This window comes from Nicotiana tabacum, chromosome 8, assembly GCF_000715075.1.
Source record: "Nicotiana tabacum cultivar K326 chromosome 8, ASM71507v2, whole genome shotgun sequence".
NCBI classification, from domain to species: domain Eukaryota; kingdom Viridiplantae; phylum Streptophyta; class Magnoliopsida; order Solanales; family Solanaceae; genus Nicotiana; species Nicotiana tabacum.
The window spans coordinates 192,337,187-192,356,488 of NC_134087.1; the positions used below are offsets into that span (position 1 = coordinate 192,337,187).

Genomic DNA, 19,302 nt, shown 5'->3' on the forward strand with positions numbered 1-19,302 from the left:
GATTCTCACTACCTTTCCGGTCAACAATTTCTAGATCAAACTCTTGAAGAAGTAACACCCATCTCATCAATCTCGCCTTGGAGTCTTTCTTGGTCATCAAATACCTAAGGGCAGCATGATCGGTGTGCACTATAACTTTGGCCGCCATAAGGTAGGGTCGGAATTTTTCCATACCAAATACAATAGCCAACAATTCTTTCTCGATGACTGTGTAGTTCCTTTGAGCCTCATTCATGGTCTTGCTTGCATAGTATACCGGATGAAACATCTTATTGATCCTTTGGCCCAAAACAGCCTCGACCGCAACGTTACTAGCATCACACATGAGCTCGAAAGACAAGCTCCAATTAGGTGCGGTAATGATGGGGGTAGAAGTCAACTTGAGCTTGAGAAGCTCGAATGCTTGCATACAACTCTCATCGAACAAGAACTTTGCATTTTTCTCTAGCAACTTGCACAAAGTGTGTATCACTTTCAAAAAATCTTTTATGAACCTCTGGTAAAAACCCGCGTGCGCAAGGAAACTCCTCACCCCTTTGACAGAAGTAGGGGGAGGAAGCCACAAAATCACCTCTATCTTGGCTTTATCTACTTCAATTCCTAGCTTTGAGATTTTGTGACCCAACACTATATCCTCTTCTACCATGAAATGGCACTTTTCCCAATTGAGAACAAGCTTGTTGTCTTCACACCGGGCCAATACTCTATCCAAATTTTTCAGACACTCATCAAAAGAATCCCCAACCACGCTGAAATCATCCATGAAAACCTCCAAGATATCTTCCACCATGTCGGTAAAAATAGCCATCATGGAACGTTGGAAGGTCGCCGGAGCAAGCGAATGTGCTATAGGGACATGTAAAAGTTGTCTTCTCTTGGTCCTCCAGGGCAATTAAAATTTGATTGTACCCGGAGTAACCATCCAAAAATCAATAGAAAGTACACCCCACAAAACGATCTAGCATTTGGTCAAGGAATGGCAATGGGAAATGGTCTTTTCGGGTCACCACTCGGCCTCTTCTTTACGAGCCTGGGCCAAACGGAGGTCCCTGATCTCCTCTCTTTCTTCACATAGAGGCATTTGAGGGTGTCTCTCTCCTCAGCAAGCTTCTTAAGATCGGCCTCACACCGGTTCAGCTCAACCTAGGACATGGTGAACACTTCCCGATGAAGCATCGCAGCCTATGGAGAAAGGAAAGAAATCGGCAAAAAGGAAATAAAAGCAAACGTAATAACGGGGAATAAAATTTACCTGGTTCAGGATATGATGGGCCTCGTCAAAAAACCATCGTCGCATCTAGGTTGGAAACATCATCGACCCCTGCGAGGCAATCACGAAATATGTCTTCCCCTTCGTGGGCCGTTCCCACATCGGAAGTCTCCGTAGATCGAGCCTCCCGAAATTACCCTTCAGAAAATTCAGGGTCGGGCGGCGAATCATCAATATGGATTGCCCCAAGCAAGTAACTTGTGGCGCTCTTTTCCTTCTGAAGGGCCCCGGAACTGGACCCTTCGGGCACACTCACCGATTTTTCATCACGACGGGAATATCTTGGGCCCCCGATGACTCGGGAACTCTGCTCGGAGTACCTTCCGAGATCTCCTCGGTCCAAGGATGAGTCTCCTCGACCATCACCGGCCCAACTATTTTTGGAGCTTCGACGCTCCCCCTCTTTCGAGGCACCAGATCACAACCAGCATCTTCCCCCTCCTCTTCTTCATCTCGTAGCTGTTGGACTACGTCGGCAGATAGAGTGGCAGAATCGTCCTTCAATTTACGGGCCTTAATCTTCTTGGACTTTGGGGTATCAGAGGGTGAGGCCCTTCTCCTTTTCTTGTCCTTAACCGGTTTGGGATCCACCTCTTCCCCAGGCGAGGTAGGCCTTATTTCAGCAACATCCCCGAGGCCTGCATGAAAAGAGTCAAGTATAAGTAAAAGAAGATGTTTCAAAAAAGGGTGTCGAAAGCATACAAGATGAGCTCACTATGATTCTTAGCCTCCTATCTGCCCCTTGCCATGTCACGCCAGCAGCGCTCGGCATGGGAGGAAGTTGCAGCCAGCTTTCGAACCAGTCTTCGAGGTCGGGGACCACGTGAGGCATCCATGCAACCGCTGCATAACAGATGAATGTGTTACACAAAGCAAAAAATAGAGTACGAAGATTAATGGCTAATACTTACGATCAGGGTTCCACTTCTCGGGGAACAGCAGTTTCTCCTCAGGGATGAGGTCGCAGGTCCTTACCCGCACGAACCGGCTCATCCAACCTCGGTCTTTGTCCTCATCAATGCTTGCAAAAAAGGACTTCGTTGATCGGTGTTGGAGCTTGATTAATCCTCGAAAAAGTCGAGGTCGATATAACCGGATGAGGTGGCTGAGAGTGAATTCCAACCCCTTGGCCTTGACAGAGAAGAAACAGAGCATGATCACTATGCGCCAGAAAGAGGGATGCACCTGGACGAGGGTAACCTGATATGTCTTGCAAAATTCAACGATGATAGGGTCAAGAGGACCCAATGTGAAGAGGTAAGTGTATACACTTAGAAACCCCTCCACGTGAGTGGTGATACTCTCTTTAGGAGCAGGGATTTGAACCACGACCTCGGCCCCCCAGTTGCAGTCCTTCTTCACAATCTCGAGTTGTTTCGCCGTTATCGGGCAGATATATCTCGATACATGTTCGCATCGGCCGGGGACCAAGGGAGGATTCTCGACTTTGAAGTTGGTTTTTAGGATACAAGGGTTGGGAACGTACTCGTGAGGGAGCGGTTCCACCGGCCTTTTGTCACCGGCCGATTGGGAAGAAGAGGGAGAAGTTTTCTCCTTCTACGGGACGGACTTGAAAGTTTTCACCATTGTTTCAGGTAAAAGGAAGCGGAAAGAGTTAAAAATTGGTATTTTTTGCTAACTAAGTTGATTCAATGGGGGGGGGGACGTGTGAAACAAAAGAGATGGAGAGAGTAGGGAACTTAGAAAATTTGTGGAGGTGAAAGTAAAATTTGATTTTAACCGAAGAGCCTGAATTTATAGATTCACGACGACGGTTCCGTGGTGCAAGTGGCCGACCGTTACTGGCAAGCATTAATGGTTTGGGGAACTCTACCGACGGGACGTTCCGGTCACATCGACCGCTTACATCACAGGGATGACATCATTCTCGGGGTATCCAAAAAATCGAGGCTCAAGTCATTTCTTATCGTTTTACTCTAAGAAACGAGGGGACTATCTATATACGGTAGAAATCGGGGTTACCCGATTTCACTCTTTGGTCAGGGTAGGAACATCATGTCGAGGAGCTGGGACGTCGAGTCCGGATCGGGGTAGACATCGATTGCAACCAGAAAGAGGCAGACCTCGAGTGGCATCGGCATAGCCTGATAACGGAAAACGCGAGATGTCCGCGATTGGTCGAGGATCGTGGCGTGAATCTCGGAACAGACCAATCTATAGCGGTTAATTAGATGTTAATATGATTTCCTACTATAATTAGAAGTGTACCTTATTTAGGATTCCCCTATTATATAAAGGGGGATCCCGTTCATTTGGAAGCATGACTATTCAGTGAGAAGAATATACACACTCATTACTTTCTTGCAATTTGGCTTACTGTTCATCAGAGTTGCTTTATCGTTTATCGTTCCTACTATCACACCTCGAGACTATCATAGGTCGAGGACAAGATTTGGCTTGTATACTGGTTTGATTCATTTTATTCTTTAATAGTCTATTTAATTCCTTGTTTAGCAATTGATATTGGATTAATCCTTAAAACTACAATATAAGTTTAATTGTTACTCGAATTTTAAGGCAAACACTATGGATATCCTATAAAAAAGACCCTAGTTTGGTTTCTTTGATAGGTTGCAATTTTGAGTACTAATAATGTTGAGGGTCTCAACTTAAGACTTATCAAATCGATAAAATTCGAAAAAAAAAAGGAAGAAGAAGCAAGGATTAACAAATTTGAAAAGAAATAGCAAACAAGTTACAAATATGCCTTCATTCTTAAAAAGTCATTGCGAAGTATCAGCTTAAATGCGTGGGAAAGATTACACTATGTCAAGTTCATGATTTTCTCCTGCTAATTGTACCTTTTGTATGTCAAGTTCTTGATTTGCTTGGTAATTTTCATTCAAAAATTGGTATTATTCCTCAATCATTAAGCCTTCTAAACCCCATTCGTGAGAGAACATTAACAACCCTTTGGTATGAATCTCCTCTTTGTCCAGATTCTTCTATTCCTCTAGAATTGATTCTTTCTTGTCGTCCCACTTTTTCAACCTATACTGAGCTGATTCTACCTGCAATCAAAGGCGAATACAGAATTTATAGTCAGTGGATTCAGAATCACACACACAAGCACAAAAAAAACAAGTATAATTTTTTTTGCTTATGTGCTGGATCAAGCTGAAAACAACGAGTTCAGTAGAACTCATTGAACATGTTTTAAATCCGCCTCTACTCGTATATTCATGTTTAGCTTAAGGAAAGAATGCTTGCGCAATATTTTTGTACCAAGACCAAATTCCTCTGGAATTATTGCATCACTGGTAACAGAAGCAGAGATCCTTTTCAAGAATGGTGTGACACATTCAGGATATCTTCTTATGACTAACTTAAATCTTAACTTCGTTTATTAGTTATACCAAAATTTCCCAGAAATGAACTATAATAGATTGGTAAAAAGACGACTTATCAACAACAACAACCCAGTGAAATCCCACAAGTGAGTCTGGGGAAGTAGTGTGTATGCAGACCTTACCCCTACCTGGGAAGGTAGAGAGGTTGTTTCCGAACTGTACGTTAGAAAGAATGATGTCTATTTCTACCAGGTTAACTACAAGCATTAGAAAATATAAAGAGATTTTAATTACCTCTTTATTCCAATCGGTTCGAGCAGTGATCCATATCAAAATGATTGTCTGCATCACCGTACCTCCCAGCATTCCTGACCATATACCCTGTATACACCAGAATAATATACCCATTTTTCCTTCAATACAAATAGATTGATCTAGCAATTTGGTTTTGAGAACGTTAATGGAATATATTGTGATTACCTTAGCTCCAAGTTTGAAATGGAAGCCGAGGAGAGCACCCAATGGAACTCCGACAATGTAATAGCAGCCAACATTTACATAGGCCACAAAAGTTTGCCATCCACAGCCAACAGCCACACCTGGAAAATTTTAAAGAATAAGTTGCTTTACATGAATAGATCCGATCACAATTCATATAGTGAATTTAAAGGGATCATATAGGAACTTAAATGAAGGGCAGCCCGATGCACTAAGCTCCCGCTAAGTCTGGGGAAGAGCCGAACCACAAGGGTCTATTGTACGTAGTCTTATCCTGCATTTTTGCAAGACGTGACTTTCTGGTCACATGGCAGAAACTTTACCAGTTATGCCAAGGCTCCCCTTCATATAGGAACTTAAATGACAACGTTATATCCGGCCAACAAACACAAGCTGATCTGTTTTCGGTAATCAAACTAGTTAGGAGATCAAAGACATGGCTGCAAAGATAAGATGCTAAATTCTTACCTGACAAGACGGGTTGAATTCCATTGAGTATAAGGGAAATCGCGAGCAATGGACAAAGATCGGAGACAGCTTGAGCAACAACTTCACCACCAGTGAAGGCATAACTGATGAGATTACGCAATGCAAGAACGATGACTGCAGCAATCACCGAGAGAATGAAAGACCACGACGTAACCACAACAACAGAAAAAGCTGCTGATTTTGGATGCCTTGCTCCTAGTTCATTGCTCACTCTCACACTGTTCATCAGCATGTCACATTAAAGGAAATAAAAAAAAAAAGATACTTCATTTCAATCCATAATTATCCTTATAAAATATCAAAAGGAGAAATGAACAACGAGAAAAAGATAAGTTACAACGAAAACTGACCTTGCTGCTGCATTGAATCCAACTGATATCATGAATACCCAACCAGAAATTGTCATGCTTTAGTTATTCCCACCAAACACAAAGCAAAGGACAAAATGGTTAGCTATTGAAAATTTATGACCTACCTTATTCATAATACTAGCAAGTATAAGAGCATAGATTCTATAGTTTACAAATAATTAGACTTACCTCTAAGTAATGAAAGAAGAATCTTTTAAAGTTTACATGTTCATAAGTTAATTTGATTTATAACAGTCAAACACCCTATAAAAGGGTCTATCGGAAACAACCTCTTTGCCTTTTCGGGATAGGGGTAAGGTCCGCGTACACACTACCATTCCCAAACTGCACTTGTGAGATTCACTGGGTTTGTTGTTGTTGTCGTAAACATCCTATAAGCTTTTCAAGTAAGTTTTATTGACTTTTAAGAGTAAATTTTGACTATCCAAACACTGTTTCTGGAAATATAGATTATGGATTTAAAATTTTCAAAATATAAACAGGAAAATGTGAAAAGTATTGGGATTAAAGAAAATAATACTCCCTCCGTCTCAATTTTTTTGATGCACTTTCTTTATTAATCTCTTCCAAAAAGAATGACAGATTTCTATATCTAGAAACAATTTAACTTAACTTTACAATTTACAAATTTTAACCTTAATGAGACGTTTTTACACCATCATACAAATGTTGTGACCCTATAAAGTTTTTACTCATTAAGCTTTTACGAACACAAGTTTTACAAAGCTACTTTTTTCCCTTAAATTCCATGTCGAGTCAAACAAACCTCACACAAATTGGAACGGAGGGAGAAATACTGTAGCAGTACAAATCAGTACACAAATCTAGAAGTTAGCAATGTTTTCAAAACAAGTAATATATAACTTAATCACTAAAATATGCTCTTACTAAATTATTTAAATATCATAACTTTCTTTCTTTGCCACTAATGTTTAACTAAGTGAATTAATACTTTGAAAGTGTTCAGTTACGTATTAGCATCATATTAAATTGGATACACTGAATATGGAAACTTTCCATTTTAAAGCATTATCTCTGGCTTTTTTGTTGGCTCAAAGGGGGAAAAGGTTGAAGTTTCTGCCAACTTGAGAAAGGGACAGTGACATAAGAACAATAAAAGGTAAGATAAAAGTACAAGATAAAATTAGGAATAATTTGGACAAACATTAGTTCTTTTCATACAAATCCAGTGCTACTATGCAAGGTTAACTACCAGAATTTTAGTAGGCTTTTGGACATAAAAATTGTGATTTTTTTTAAAAAAAAATGTAGTATTTGGAGTTAAGTTGAAAAAGGGTATTTGAAATTATATTTGGACATGCATTTCACTTGAAAATTTTTTACAGATTCTGTTGAGCAAAAATGAATTTTTAACCACTTTTCAAACTTGAAACTCATCTGCAAAAAAAAAAAATTCAAAAATTCAATCTAATTTTTGTGAAGAGTGCTAGTACTATCTTGGGAAAATTGGGTCGAAACGAGAAGTCCTGAATGAAAAAGATGAGCTTTGACCTGGGTCCGGGGAAGAGCCGCACCCCAATGGGTGTGTGATGTTAGACAGTCTATCGTAATGCAAACATTAATGACTGACTTCACGGCTCGAAACCATGACCTATAGGTCACATGGAGACAACTTTACCGTTGCTCTCCTCTTCAGAGTTGGATTATAATTACTAAAATATCATAAGTATGAATTGATATCCAACTTTTATGTCGATATCTTCTTTCCTACTGTACACTAGAGGTAGTTAAACAAGAATCAATTGATTGTAAATATACCCTATCTTGTGAACCAAAAAGAATTGGCAGGGGTTTGTGGTCTTACCAAATAGAAAGAGCATCCAAAGACAATTCAGGATTTTCAAGCAATCCAGCGAGCAAAACCACAATTTGAAAGTACCATGTCTCCAAGCACAACATCACCGCAGACGCTGCTGATAACTTGAAAAACACCGGCAAGCCGGAAAACGCCTGCAAACTGAACCCATTCCATGTTTGCTTACACCTCTCACTTTTCACAATATACACAAATTGGCCTATTACGATTATCCACCATGACAAACTCAGTATCAAAGACGCCCCGAGTAGACCAAGCCCAATCTTGTAAATCACAACCCAACTCATCACTAAATGCAACACTAAAGTCGCAGCTGAAATGTATGCACTTGGCGCTACAATACTCTGAGCTTGTAGAAACTTCTGAATTGGGAAATTTAACGCGTAGGCGAAAATTTGGGGAATTAGACCGTACACGAATAAGGCAGCTGCTGAAGCAATTCTTTCCGATTCGCCTAGAAATATTAGAATTGGCTTGCAGAAAATGTACACGAAAGCGAGTAAAATTCCTGTTAGAGTTAGGAGAATTGTTGATCTTTGCAGATAAACTCCTAACATATCATATTTCTTTGCTCCAAATGCTTGCCCACATAGTGTTTCAACTGCACTTCCCATTCCCAACTGCCATTTCCAAACAAAAAAAAAACACATTTAAAGAACTTATTTCACCAAATAATAGCAATTTCACCTATAGGTCACGGGTTCGAGCCATGGAATTAGCCTTGCATCAGGATAAACTGCCTATATCACACCCTCTTTGGGTGCGGGCCTTCCACGGACCCTGCGTAAACGCCGGATGCTTCGTGCACCGAGCTGCTTTTTGTAATGGTATGTAATTTCACCCTTTTTAGCATAACTCCAATTGATCCAAAATTGGTTCAAAACAATTAAAGAACCTATGTCACCTCGTATTGCTAATTTCTTCCTGTTTAAAATTGACCAATTATTCTTAAATTGTTCAGAAAAAAGAAATGAAGTTAAAGCACCTATTTCAACAAACAGTGTCAATTTCTTCCCTTTTCAGAAATTACCTCCAGTTTTCCCATTCAGGTAATATATCAAACAAATATCATACAGTAAAGAACTTTAAAATGTTTCCACTTATTCCTAAATTAAAAAAGGCATGACAGCCTGGTGCACAAAGTATCCCATATTCAAACAGAACCCGGGTAAGGACTGCACCCAAGAAGTGTGATATAAGCAGTCTACCCTGATTCAGAAACGGAACCAAGATTTCAAGTTTATTGGGTTCGGGATTCTAATCGTATTAAGCTACTGGATTCTAGATTAATAATTTACATATATTCAATGAATTTTTTAAGATAAATTATAGGGTTCGAACCAAAACTATTGGGTTCGGTCGAACCTGCTACCGATATTTTAGCTCCGCCCTTGCGTGCAAGGGGGCGGTAGCTGATTCCACGGCTCGAACCCGTGACCTATAAATCATACAGAGACAACTTTACCATAAATTTTAAAGGGTACTAAAGAAATGTTGGGAACCATACCATAAGACCATAAGCAAAAACTTGAATTCCAGTATTTCCAAGTGAAGCAGCAGCCAGCTCAAGATTACCCAAATGACCAGAAAATATTTGAGTTGACATAGACATAATATAATTAATCATATAAACCATAACAGCAGGTGCAGCAAGGTGAAAAAGGAGCTTCATTTCAATCCATGTAGCTAAACGGAGTTTATTCCATAGTGGTATTTCAGTGTCTAAAAGTACAGTTTCTAACTCATTGCTTGATTCAAAATTATGGGTTTCAGAAAACTGAGGTGACAAACTAGAATTTCCATTGTTATCTAAAAATGGCTGGTAAATGTTGTTTTTAGAAGAATCCATGGATTCCAGTGAGTGGAAATTGGAAAGTGGAAAGAGAAAGTTGAAAAGAATGTAAACAGAATTGAAATGCAGACTGCATTCAATTATCTTTACTGTGTATTTATATAGAGATTAAAAATAGTAAAAATAAAAAACAAACGTCAGTGCTTATGTGAGAAATTGAGATTGCGGCCACCACTTAGAAGTTTTCAATTTGGATACATAAAGTCATAAAATAATTGAAGATTAGCGTTCTAATTCGGGCTTAATTCACTTTTACTCACATCAGAAACTATTTATATTTGATTGCCGAAAAAGAGTAAAAAATTTATATATATATATAATTTGACTATTATTTTGAAAGCGACTATACGATATCATTTTCTCTTTTAATTCAGCTAGTCATTTTTTTTATGATTATCGATGTGAATATTTTGGATTTTGTAATTTACTTTTTCAGTTTATATAATAGTACTCTTTATTAATCCATCCTAGAAAAATAATTTATTAAATTTGTATGCAATTTAACTTTAAAAAAGGAACCTTCGATATCCAATTCCACATTGAACTTCTTTAAGAGCATTTTGGAGCCGGTTGTTTTTTATTTTATTATTAATGACAAACTTTCATAATTATACAAATATAATTGACATGTTTAAAATTACAAGTTTTAAAATTTTTATAATCATACAAATGTTATGATATATTTAAGATCATAATTTCGAAAAGAAAAAAATTCTTTCTGAAACTATGTGCTCAATCAAACTATAAATTAAAGTGAAAGAGTAAAAATCAAATTATCGAAGTGAAATAATTTTGTGAAGTTCACGAAATAAATGTTACTTATCTACCAGAAGTGGTCTTACCTACTAATTAATATGCAGTTTAAGTCTACATTGTAATAGATAAATTTGAAATTTGTTTAGGACTAAGTTCTAGTGTATGTCTCTTTCATATTTTACGTCTTGGGTTATCCGTCAATTGTGTCCCATAATATTATCTTCTTAGTTTTTGTTTTAGATGTTTATTCTAAGTTGCAGAGTACATTTTTTTTTAATAATTTAGAATATACTGATTTAATATTTTATAATGTCACCTGCTGGAATCAAACTGGGTTTGTTGTTGTTGTAATATGTCACGACCCGGATTCCCACCCTCGGGAGTCGTGATGGCGCCTACTAGTATGAGCTAGGCAAGCCAATTAATTGCACAATTTACCCTTTTACTCATTTTATATTCATTAACAATTTTGAAATAATAACATTTAAACAGCGGAATTTAACACAAGCGGAAGAAAGAAACAATAAGTTATCTGAACATGAATATCTAATACAACTGGTTGAGTCTCGACTACTCAGAACTGGTGTCACAGTTTCACAGATGGTCTAAGAATACTACAAATAAAGGGTCTGAAAGGAATAAATACAACACTGTCTCTAGAAATGCAAGAAAGAAACAGGAATAGTAGATAGAAGGAGACGCCAAGGCTTGCAGACGCCTGCAAGACTACCTCCGGTCGCCTGATGATCAAGAATCAGCAATCTCACTGCGGTCCGAAGTCCACAACACTGGGGTATGCACAAAAGAGTGCAGAGTGTAGTATCAGCACAACCGACCCCATGTGCTGGTAAGTGCTTAGCCTAACCTCGGCGAAGTAGTGACGAGGCTAGGACCAGACTACCAAATAAACTTGTGCAGTTATATAATATACATCGGAAAGTAAAGCAGGAATAAACAAGAAAAGATGGGAGAGGGAAACATGTTGTGGGGGTATACCGGTAATAATAGTAAATCCAGAGTACCAGTCTAAGGGCATCTTAGGATTCACAGCGAACAAAAGAAATTAATATCCAAAATAAACACACTTGTATCAATAATTGTTGCGGCGCGCAACCCGATCCACATATAATATTGTTGCGGCGTGCAACCCGATCCATATATAATATTGTTGCGGCGTGCAACCCGATCCACATATAATATTGTTTCGGTGTGCAACCCGATCCATATATAAAATTTATAATATTGTTGCAGCGTGCAATCCGATCCATATATAATATTGTTGCGGCGTGCAACCCGATCTACATATAATATTGTTGCGGCGTGCAACCCGATCCATATATAATATTGTCAACAATCATAACAAGAGTCCTGACAAGGGATCAATAAGGTCTACACTATCCCGGCAAGGGAGAAATCGCTATAACCAAACTTGGTACAACACCTAACTACCTCAGCTACAACCAAACTTGTTACAACACCTAATTACCTCAGCTATAACCAAACTTGTTCCAACATCTAACTACCACAGTTATAACCAAACTTGTTACAACACCTAACTACCACAACTATAACCATAATCCTTACCCAACACAAAGTATCATCAACTTAAGCATTCGTAATATCAATTAAAAACACAATGAAAGGGAACCACAACTCAACAATAGCCCGGCAAGGGGGCAACATAATAATCTCTTATCTTTCTCACTTTTACTTCACATTTCATTTCACAACTCGAGCCAATGCTCTAGAGTTTCTATTATCACTTATACTTTCGCAATTCGTTATACAACTGGAGCCAACGCTCTTCAATGTTCATAGGTCACAATTCTTCCACAACTTTACACAATAAATAGAAATCTTCATCAAGGCATGAATAATAGAACGAAATCATGAAAATCACAATATAAGACTCACGGTCATACTTGACACCAACGTATAGATACTCGTCACCATGTCTATACGTCGTACTCAACAAGAAGCAAATAGCAAATAGGACACCACTCCTAATCCCTCAAGCTAAGGTTAGACCCAACACTTACCTCGAACTTCCACGACCAACTCATGCCTCAAACGCCGCCTTCCCTTTCAAATTCGGCTCCAAATCAATTGTATCTGTACATAATCGACTTCATAACATCAATAAACGCTAAACAATCTAATTCTAATGCTTAATTATAGCTTTCTAATCATTCTTCCCAAAAAGTCAAAAATTGACCCTGGGCCCGCTTGGTCAAAACACGAGGTTCGGACCAAAACCCGATCACCCATTCACCCACGATCCCGAATATATAATTTGTTTTCTAATCCTATCTCAAAACGAGGTCAAATTCTCGAATAATCAAAAAGCCCTAACTCTACCCAAATCCCTAATTTTCTACCCTTAATCACATGTTTTAGGCCTAGAAATCTAGTGGGTGTTGATAAAAATGGAAGAAAACAAGTTAAAGATTACTTACCCAAGAGGTTATGGTGAAGAAGTTCTTCAAAAATCGCCCAAGAGGTGTGGAGAAGATGAAGTTTGTGAAAAATAATGAAAATCCCGTAATGTGTTCTGTTTTTGGAATTTAAAATAACTGGGCGAAATTACTCATCGCGTTCGCGACAGGTCCATCGCGTTCGCGCAATACGGCTCGCGTTTGCGGAGAAATGACCTCTCGAGGCTTCGCATTCACGTCCAGGTGGTCGCGTTCGCGTAGATTAAATGCCCCACCCCCTGCCCAGGCTCAATTAGCCTTCGCGTTCGCGTTACCAGGCCCGTGTTCGCGAAGGGAAGACCCCCAACGCCTCGCGTTCGCGACCTAGGTTACATGTTCGTGTAGAAGGAATTTCCTTAAGCATAATTAATACATCGCGTTCGCGAGGGCCATCCCGCGAACGCGAAGAAGAAAGCATCAGTACACCAGATCAGCTGTTTTCTGCAACTTTTCTTAAGTCCAAACTTTCCGAAGCACATCTGAAATACACCCGAGCCCTCGGGGCTCCTAACCAAACATACATACTAACTCAATATCATCATACAAACTTATCTGTGCAATCAAATCGCCAAAATAACCTCAATAACAACGAATTAAACCTCAAAATCAAAGAATTTTTCTCAAATTTCTTAAAACATCAACTTTGGCAATTTAGGTCCGAGTCACATCAAATGACATCCGTTTTTCACCAAATTCCACAGAAATGTCTTAAACCATATATAAGACCTCTACCGGGTGTCGTAACCAAAATACTGGCCCAATACCATCATGTTCTAATCAAATTCATTTCAAATTCCTTTAAACAAATTTCAGAAAATAATTTTCTTTAAAAATTTATTTCTCGGGCTTGGGACATTGTAATTCAATTCTGGGCATAGGCCCAAGTTCCATATTTTCCTATGGACCCTACAGGACCGTCACATGACGAGTCCGAGTCCGTTTACCCAAAACATTGACCAAAGTCAAATTAAATCATTTTATAGTCAAAACTTATTATTTTTCATAGATTTTCATATTTAGGCTTTCCGGCTATGCGCCTGGACTGCGCACGCAAATTGAGGTGATGCTAAATGAGGTTTTCAAGTCCTCGGAACACAGAATTCAATTTTAAAAGCAAGTGATGACCTTTTGGGTCATCACATTCTCCACCTCTAAAACAATTGTTCGTCTTCGAACGGACATAAGAATAAAGTACCTGAGTCAGGGAAAAGATGGGGATAACGGCTCCGTATATCAGACTCGGACTCCCAGGTCGATGCCTTAGGAGGCTGACCTCTCCACTGAACACGAACAGAAGGAAAACTCTTCGACCTCAACTGATGTACCTGCCGGTCTAGAATAGCCACCGGCTCCTCCTCATAAGACAAGTCCTGGTCCAACTGGACAGTGCTGAAATCTAACACGTGGCCATGATACTTCCCAAGCATGCACACTTGAAACACTGGATGCACGGCTGATAAGCTTAGCGGCAATGCAAGTCTATAAGCCACCTCTCCCACTCGATCAAGAATCTCAAACGGACCAATGAACCTAGGGCTAAGCTTGCCCTTCTTCCCAAATCTCATCACGCCCTTCATAGGCGACACTCGGAGCAATACCCGCTCACCAACCATGAAAGCCACATCTCGAACCTTGCGGTCGGCATAACACTTTTGCCTAGAACTGAGCTGTACGAAGCCTATCCTGAATAATCCTGACCTTGTCCAAGGCATCCTGAACCAGATCTGTACCCAACAACCGAGCCTCTCCCGGCTCAAACCATCCAACCGGAGACCGACACCGCCTACCATATAAAGCCTCACAAGAAGCCATCTGGATACTCGACTGGTAGCTGTTGTTGTAGGCAAACTCTTCTAAAGGCAAAAACTGATCCCACGAGCCTCCAAAGTCAATGACACAAGCTTGGAGCATATCCTCCCAAAATCTGAATAGTCCGCTCGGACCGTCCGTCTGAGGATGAAATGCTATGCTCAACTCAACCTGCGTGCCCAACGCTCGCTGAACTGCTCTCCAGAAATGCGAGGTAAACTGCGCACCTCGGTCCGAAATGATAGACACCGGCACACCATGAAGACGAACAATCTCCCGGATATAGATCTCAGCTAACCTCTCGGATGAATAAGAGACTGCCACAGGAATGAAATGCGCTGGTCAGCCTATCAACAATAACCCACACTGCATCAAACTTCCTCTGAGTCCGCAGGAGTCCAACAATGAAGTCCATAGTGATCCGCTCCCACTTCCACTCAGGAATCTCTATCTTCTGGAACAAACCACCAGGCCTCTGATGCTCGTATTTAACCTGTTGACAATTTAAACACCAAGCCACATATGCAACAATATCCTTCTTCATCCTCCTCCATCAATAATGCTGCCGCAAATCCTGAATAAATCAACTCTCGGAGTCCATCCACATTAGGCATATAAACTCGACCCTGCAATCTCAAAACTCCATCATCACCTAAGGTAACATGCTTGGCACCTCCGTGTTGCATCGTGTCTCTGAGGACACACAAATGGGGATCATCATACTACCAATCACGGATACGCTCCAATAAAGAAGAACGAGCGACCACGCAAGCTAACACTCGACTGGGCTCAAAAATATCCAACCTCACGAACAGATTGGCCAAAGCCTGAGCATCCAAAGCAAGCGGTCTCTCACTGACCGGAATATAAGCAAGACTGCCCATACTGGCTGACTTCCTACTCAAAGCATCGGCCACCACATTGGCCTTTCCCGGATGATATAAGATAGTGATATCATAATCTTTCAATAATTCCAACCACCTCCTCCGTCTCAAATTTAACTCTTTTTGCTTGAACAAATACTGAAGACTTTTGTTATCCATGAACGCCATACAGATAATGTCTCCAAATCTTCAACGCGTGAACAATGGCTGCCAACTCTGAATCATGAAACAGATAGTTCTTCTCATGAATCTTCAACTGCTGCGAAGCATAGGCGATGACCTTGCCATCTTGCATCAACACTGTACCAAGTCCAATACGAGATGCATCACAATAGATTGTATAAGGCCTTGAACCTGTGGGCAAAACCAACACCGGTGTCGTAGTCATGGCTGTCTTGAGCTTCTGAAAGCTCACCTCACACTCGTCCGACCATCTGAACTGGGCACCCTTCTGGGACAACCTGGTCGTCGGGGCTGCGATAGATGAAAACCCCTCTACGAACCAACGATAGTTGCCTGCCAATCCCAAGAAACTCTGAATCTCTATAGCTGATGCTGGTCTAGGCCAGTTCTTGACTGCCTCAATCTTCTTCGGATCAACCTGAATACCCTTTACTGATACAACATGACCCAGGAATGCAACTGAACTCAACCAGAACTCATACTTCGAGAACTTATATAACTGACTATCCCTCAGAGTCTGAAGAACCACTCTGAGATGTTGCTCGTGCTCCTCCTGGCTACGGGAATATATCAAAATATCATCAATGAAGACTATCACGAACGAGTCCAAATAAAGACTGAACACTCGGTTCATCAGATCCATAAAAGCTGCTGGGGCATTTGTCAACCTGAATGACATCACCAAGAACTCATAATGCCCGTACCGAGTGCGAAAAGCTGTCTTAGGGACATCAGATGCCCTAATCCTCAACTGATGGTAGCCAGATCTCAAGTCAATCTTCGAAAATACTTTGGCACCCTGGAGCTGATCAAACAAATCATCAATCCTCGGCAATGGATACTTATTCTTGATTGTAACCTTGTCCAACTGCCGGTAATCAATACACATTCTCATCGATCTGTCCTTCTTCTTAACAAACAACACCGGTGCACCCCAAGGCGAAACACTTGGCCTAATGAAAACCTTCTCAAGCAAGTCTTGCAACTGCTCCTTCAACTCTTTCAACTCAGGCGGGGCCATACGCTACGATGGAATAGAAATGGACTGAGTGCCCGGAGCCAAATCAATGCAGAAATCAATATCCTTGTCGGGTGGCATACCCAGCAGGTCTGAAGGGAATACGTCAGGAAACTCACGAGTAACGGGCACAAAATCAATAGAAGGAACCTCAGCACTCGAATTACGAACATATGCCAAATAGGCCAAACACCCCTTCTCAACCATACGTCGAGCCTTCACATAAGAAATAACACTACGCGTAGAATGATCCGGAGTCCCTCTCCACTCTAAATGGGGTAAACCCGGCAAAGCTAAGGTCACATTCTTGGCATGATAGTCCAAGATAGCGTGGTAAGGTGATAACCAGTCCATCCCCTATATGACATCAAATCAACCATGTCTAGAAGAAGCAAATCTACACAAGTCTCAAGACCTCCAATCACCACTATACATGAACAATGGACACGATCCATTACAATAGAATCACCCACCGGTGTAGACACTTAAACAAGGGCACTCAAAGAATTACTAGGCATAACTAGATACGACACAAAATAAAACTGAAGCTTATCTATCACAAACCAGAACAGTACCTGCACCTCCACCTCTAATACCTTTACCTCCACCTCTAGCATCTCTACCTCCACCTCCACCTAACTGAGTGGGCTGGACGAGTCCCTCAATGAACCTCTTCACTCTCTCTCATAGTGGGAAGTATGATAAGAGCATGACGAGCCAAGTTTGAATCTGATCTCATACTGAGTAACAGTCATAGAACCATGTTGGAGACGCTCAAACTGCCTCCGATAGACCTCTCTTTAACTGATGTAGAGAAACCCCTCCAGAAATAGCTGCATGAACTATTCTCAAGTCAAAGCTGATGACCTAACTGGTATAGCCAATCAATAATCCCTCCAACAGGTCTTGGCGGATCCAGACAAGAGAAAAGTAGCAAAAATCGACCCCATTGGTCTCCACGATCCCTATGTTCCTGAGAACCTCATGATAGCTGCCTAGATAATCTTGGGGATCCTCAGAAGATGCATCGCTGAAAGTAGTGAAGAGCTTGGTGAAACTTATCCAACCTCCACAAAGCCTCCAAAGATGTAGCTGAACTATCACCGGTCTGTGCTGCTGCTCGGCTGAAGAAGCGGTACATGACCTCGCCATTCGCAAAAGGACAAGAGTAGAGGTTTCAATTTAGCATTGAGAGATCAAAATCGCACGACGGGAAAGAATATATGCGAAGTTTTTCCTAACCTTGTAGCCTTTAGGCTAAATACAGACGTCTCCGTACCGATCCCTCAGACTCTATTAAGATTGTCTGTGAACTGTGAGACCTATGTAACCTAGAGCTCTAATACCAACTTGTCACGACCTGGATTCCCACTCTCGGGAGTCGTGATGGCGCCTACTAGTACGAGCTAGGCAAGATAATTAATTGCACAATTTACCATTTTACCCATTTTATATTCATTGACAATTTTGAAATAATAACATTTAAACAGCGAAATTTAACACAAGTGGAAGAAAGAAACAATAAGCTATCTGAACATGAATATCTAATACAACTGGTTGAGTCTCGACTACTCAGAATTGGTTTCATAGTTTCACAGACGGTCTAAGAATACTACAAATAAAGGGTCAGAAAGGAATAAATACAACACTGTCTCTAGAAATGCAAGAAAGAAACAGGAATAGTAGATAGAAGGAGACGCCAAGGCCTGCGGATGCCTGCAGGACTACCTCGGGTCGCCTGATGATCAAGAATTAGCAATCTCAATGCGGTCCAAAGTCCACAACACTGGGGTCTGCACAAAAGAGTGCAGAGTGTAGTATCAGCACAACCGACCCCATATGCTGGTAAGTGCTTAGCCTAACCTCGGCGAAGTAGTGATGAGGCTAGGACTAGACTACCAAATAAACCTGTGTAGTTATATAATATACAGCAAAAAGTAAAGCAGGAATAAACAAGTAAATATGGGAGGGGGAAACATGCTGCGGGGGTATACCAGTAATAACCATAAATCTAGAGTAACAGTCTAAGGGCAACTTAGGATTCACAGCGAACAAAAGAAACTAATATCCAAAATAAACACGCTTGTATCAATAATTGTTGCGGCGCGCAACCCGATCCACATATAATATTGTTGCGGCGTGCAACCCGATCCATATTAATATTGTTGCGGCGTGCAACCCAATCCATATATAACATTGTTGCGGCGTGCAACCCGATCCACATATAATATTGTTACGGCGTGCAACCCGATCCATATATAATGTTGTTGCGATGTGCAACCCGATCCATATATAATATTGTTGCGGCGTGCAACACGATCCACATATAATATTGTTGCGGCATGCAACCCGATCCATATATAATATTGTTGCGGCGTGCAACCCGATCCACATATAATATTGTTGCAGCGTGCAACCCGATCCATATATAATATTGTTGCAGCGTGCAAACAAGAGTCCCGACAAGGGATAAATAAGGTCTACACTATCCCGGCAAGGGAGAAACCGCTATAACCAAACTTGTTACAACAACTAACTACCTCAGCTACA

General features: G+C 40.7%; 1 protein-coding gene across 1 annotated transcript; it reads right to left on the reverse strand.

Moving 5' to 3' along the window:
- Nucleotides 1–3,984: 3,984 nt before the first annotated feature.
- Nucleotides 3,985–9,711, reverse strand: LOC107810442 (protein DETOXIFICATION 40-like). Its single transcript, XM_016635227.2, has 7 exons — nt 9,284–9,711; nt 7,765–8,396; nt 5,919–5,975; nt 5,548–5,786; nt 5,062–5,180; nt 4,876–4,962; nt 3,985–4,302 (listed from the first exon to the last, which is right to left on the reverse strand). Exons 1-7 carry the CDS (start codon nt 9,623–9,625, stop codon nt 4,237–4,239), a joined length of 1,542 nt encoding a protein of 513 aa, XP_016490713.1. The 5' UTR covers nt 9,626–9,711; the 3' UTR covers nt 3,985–4,236.
- Between the last annotated feature and the right edge of the window lie 9,591 nt (nt 9,712–19,302).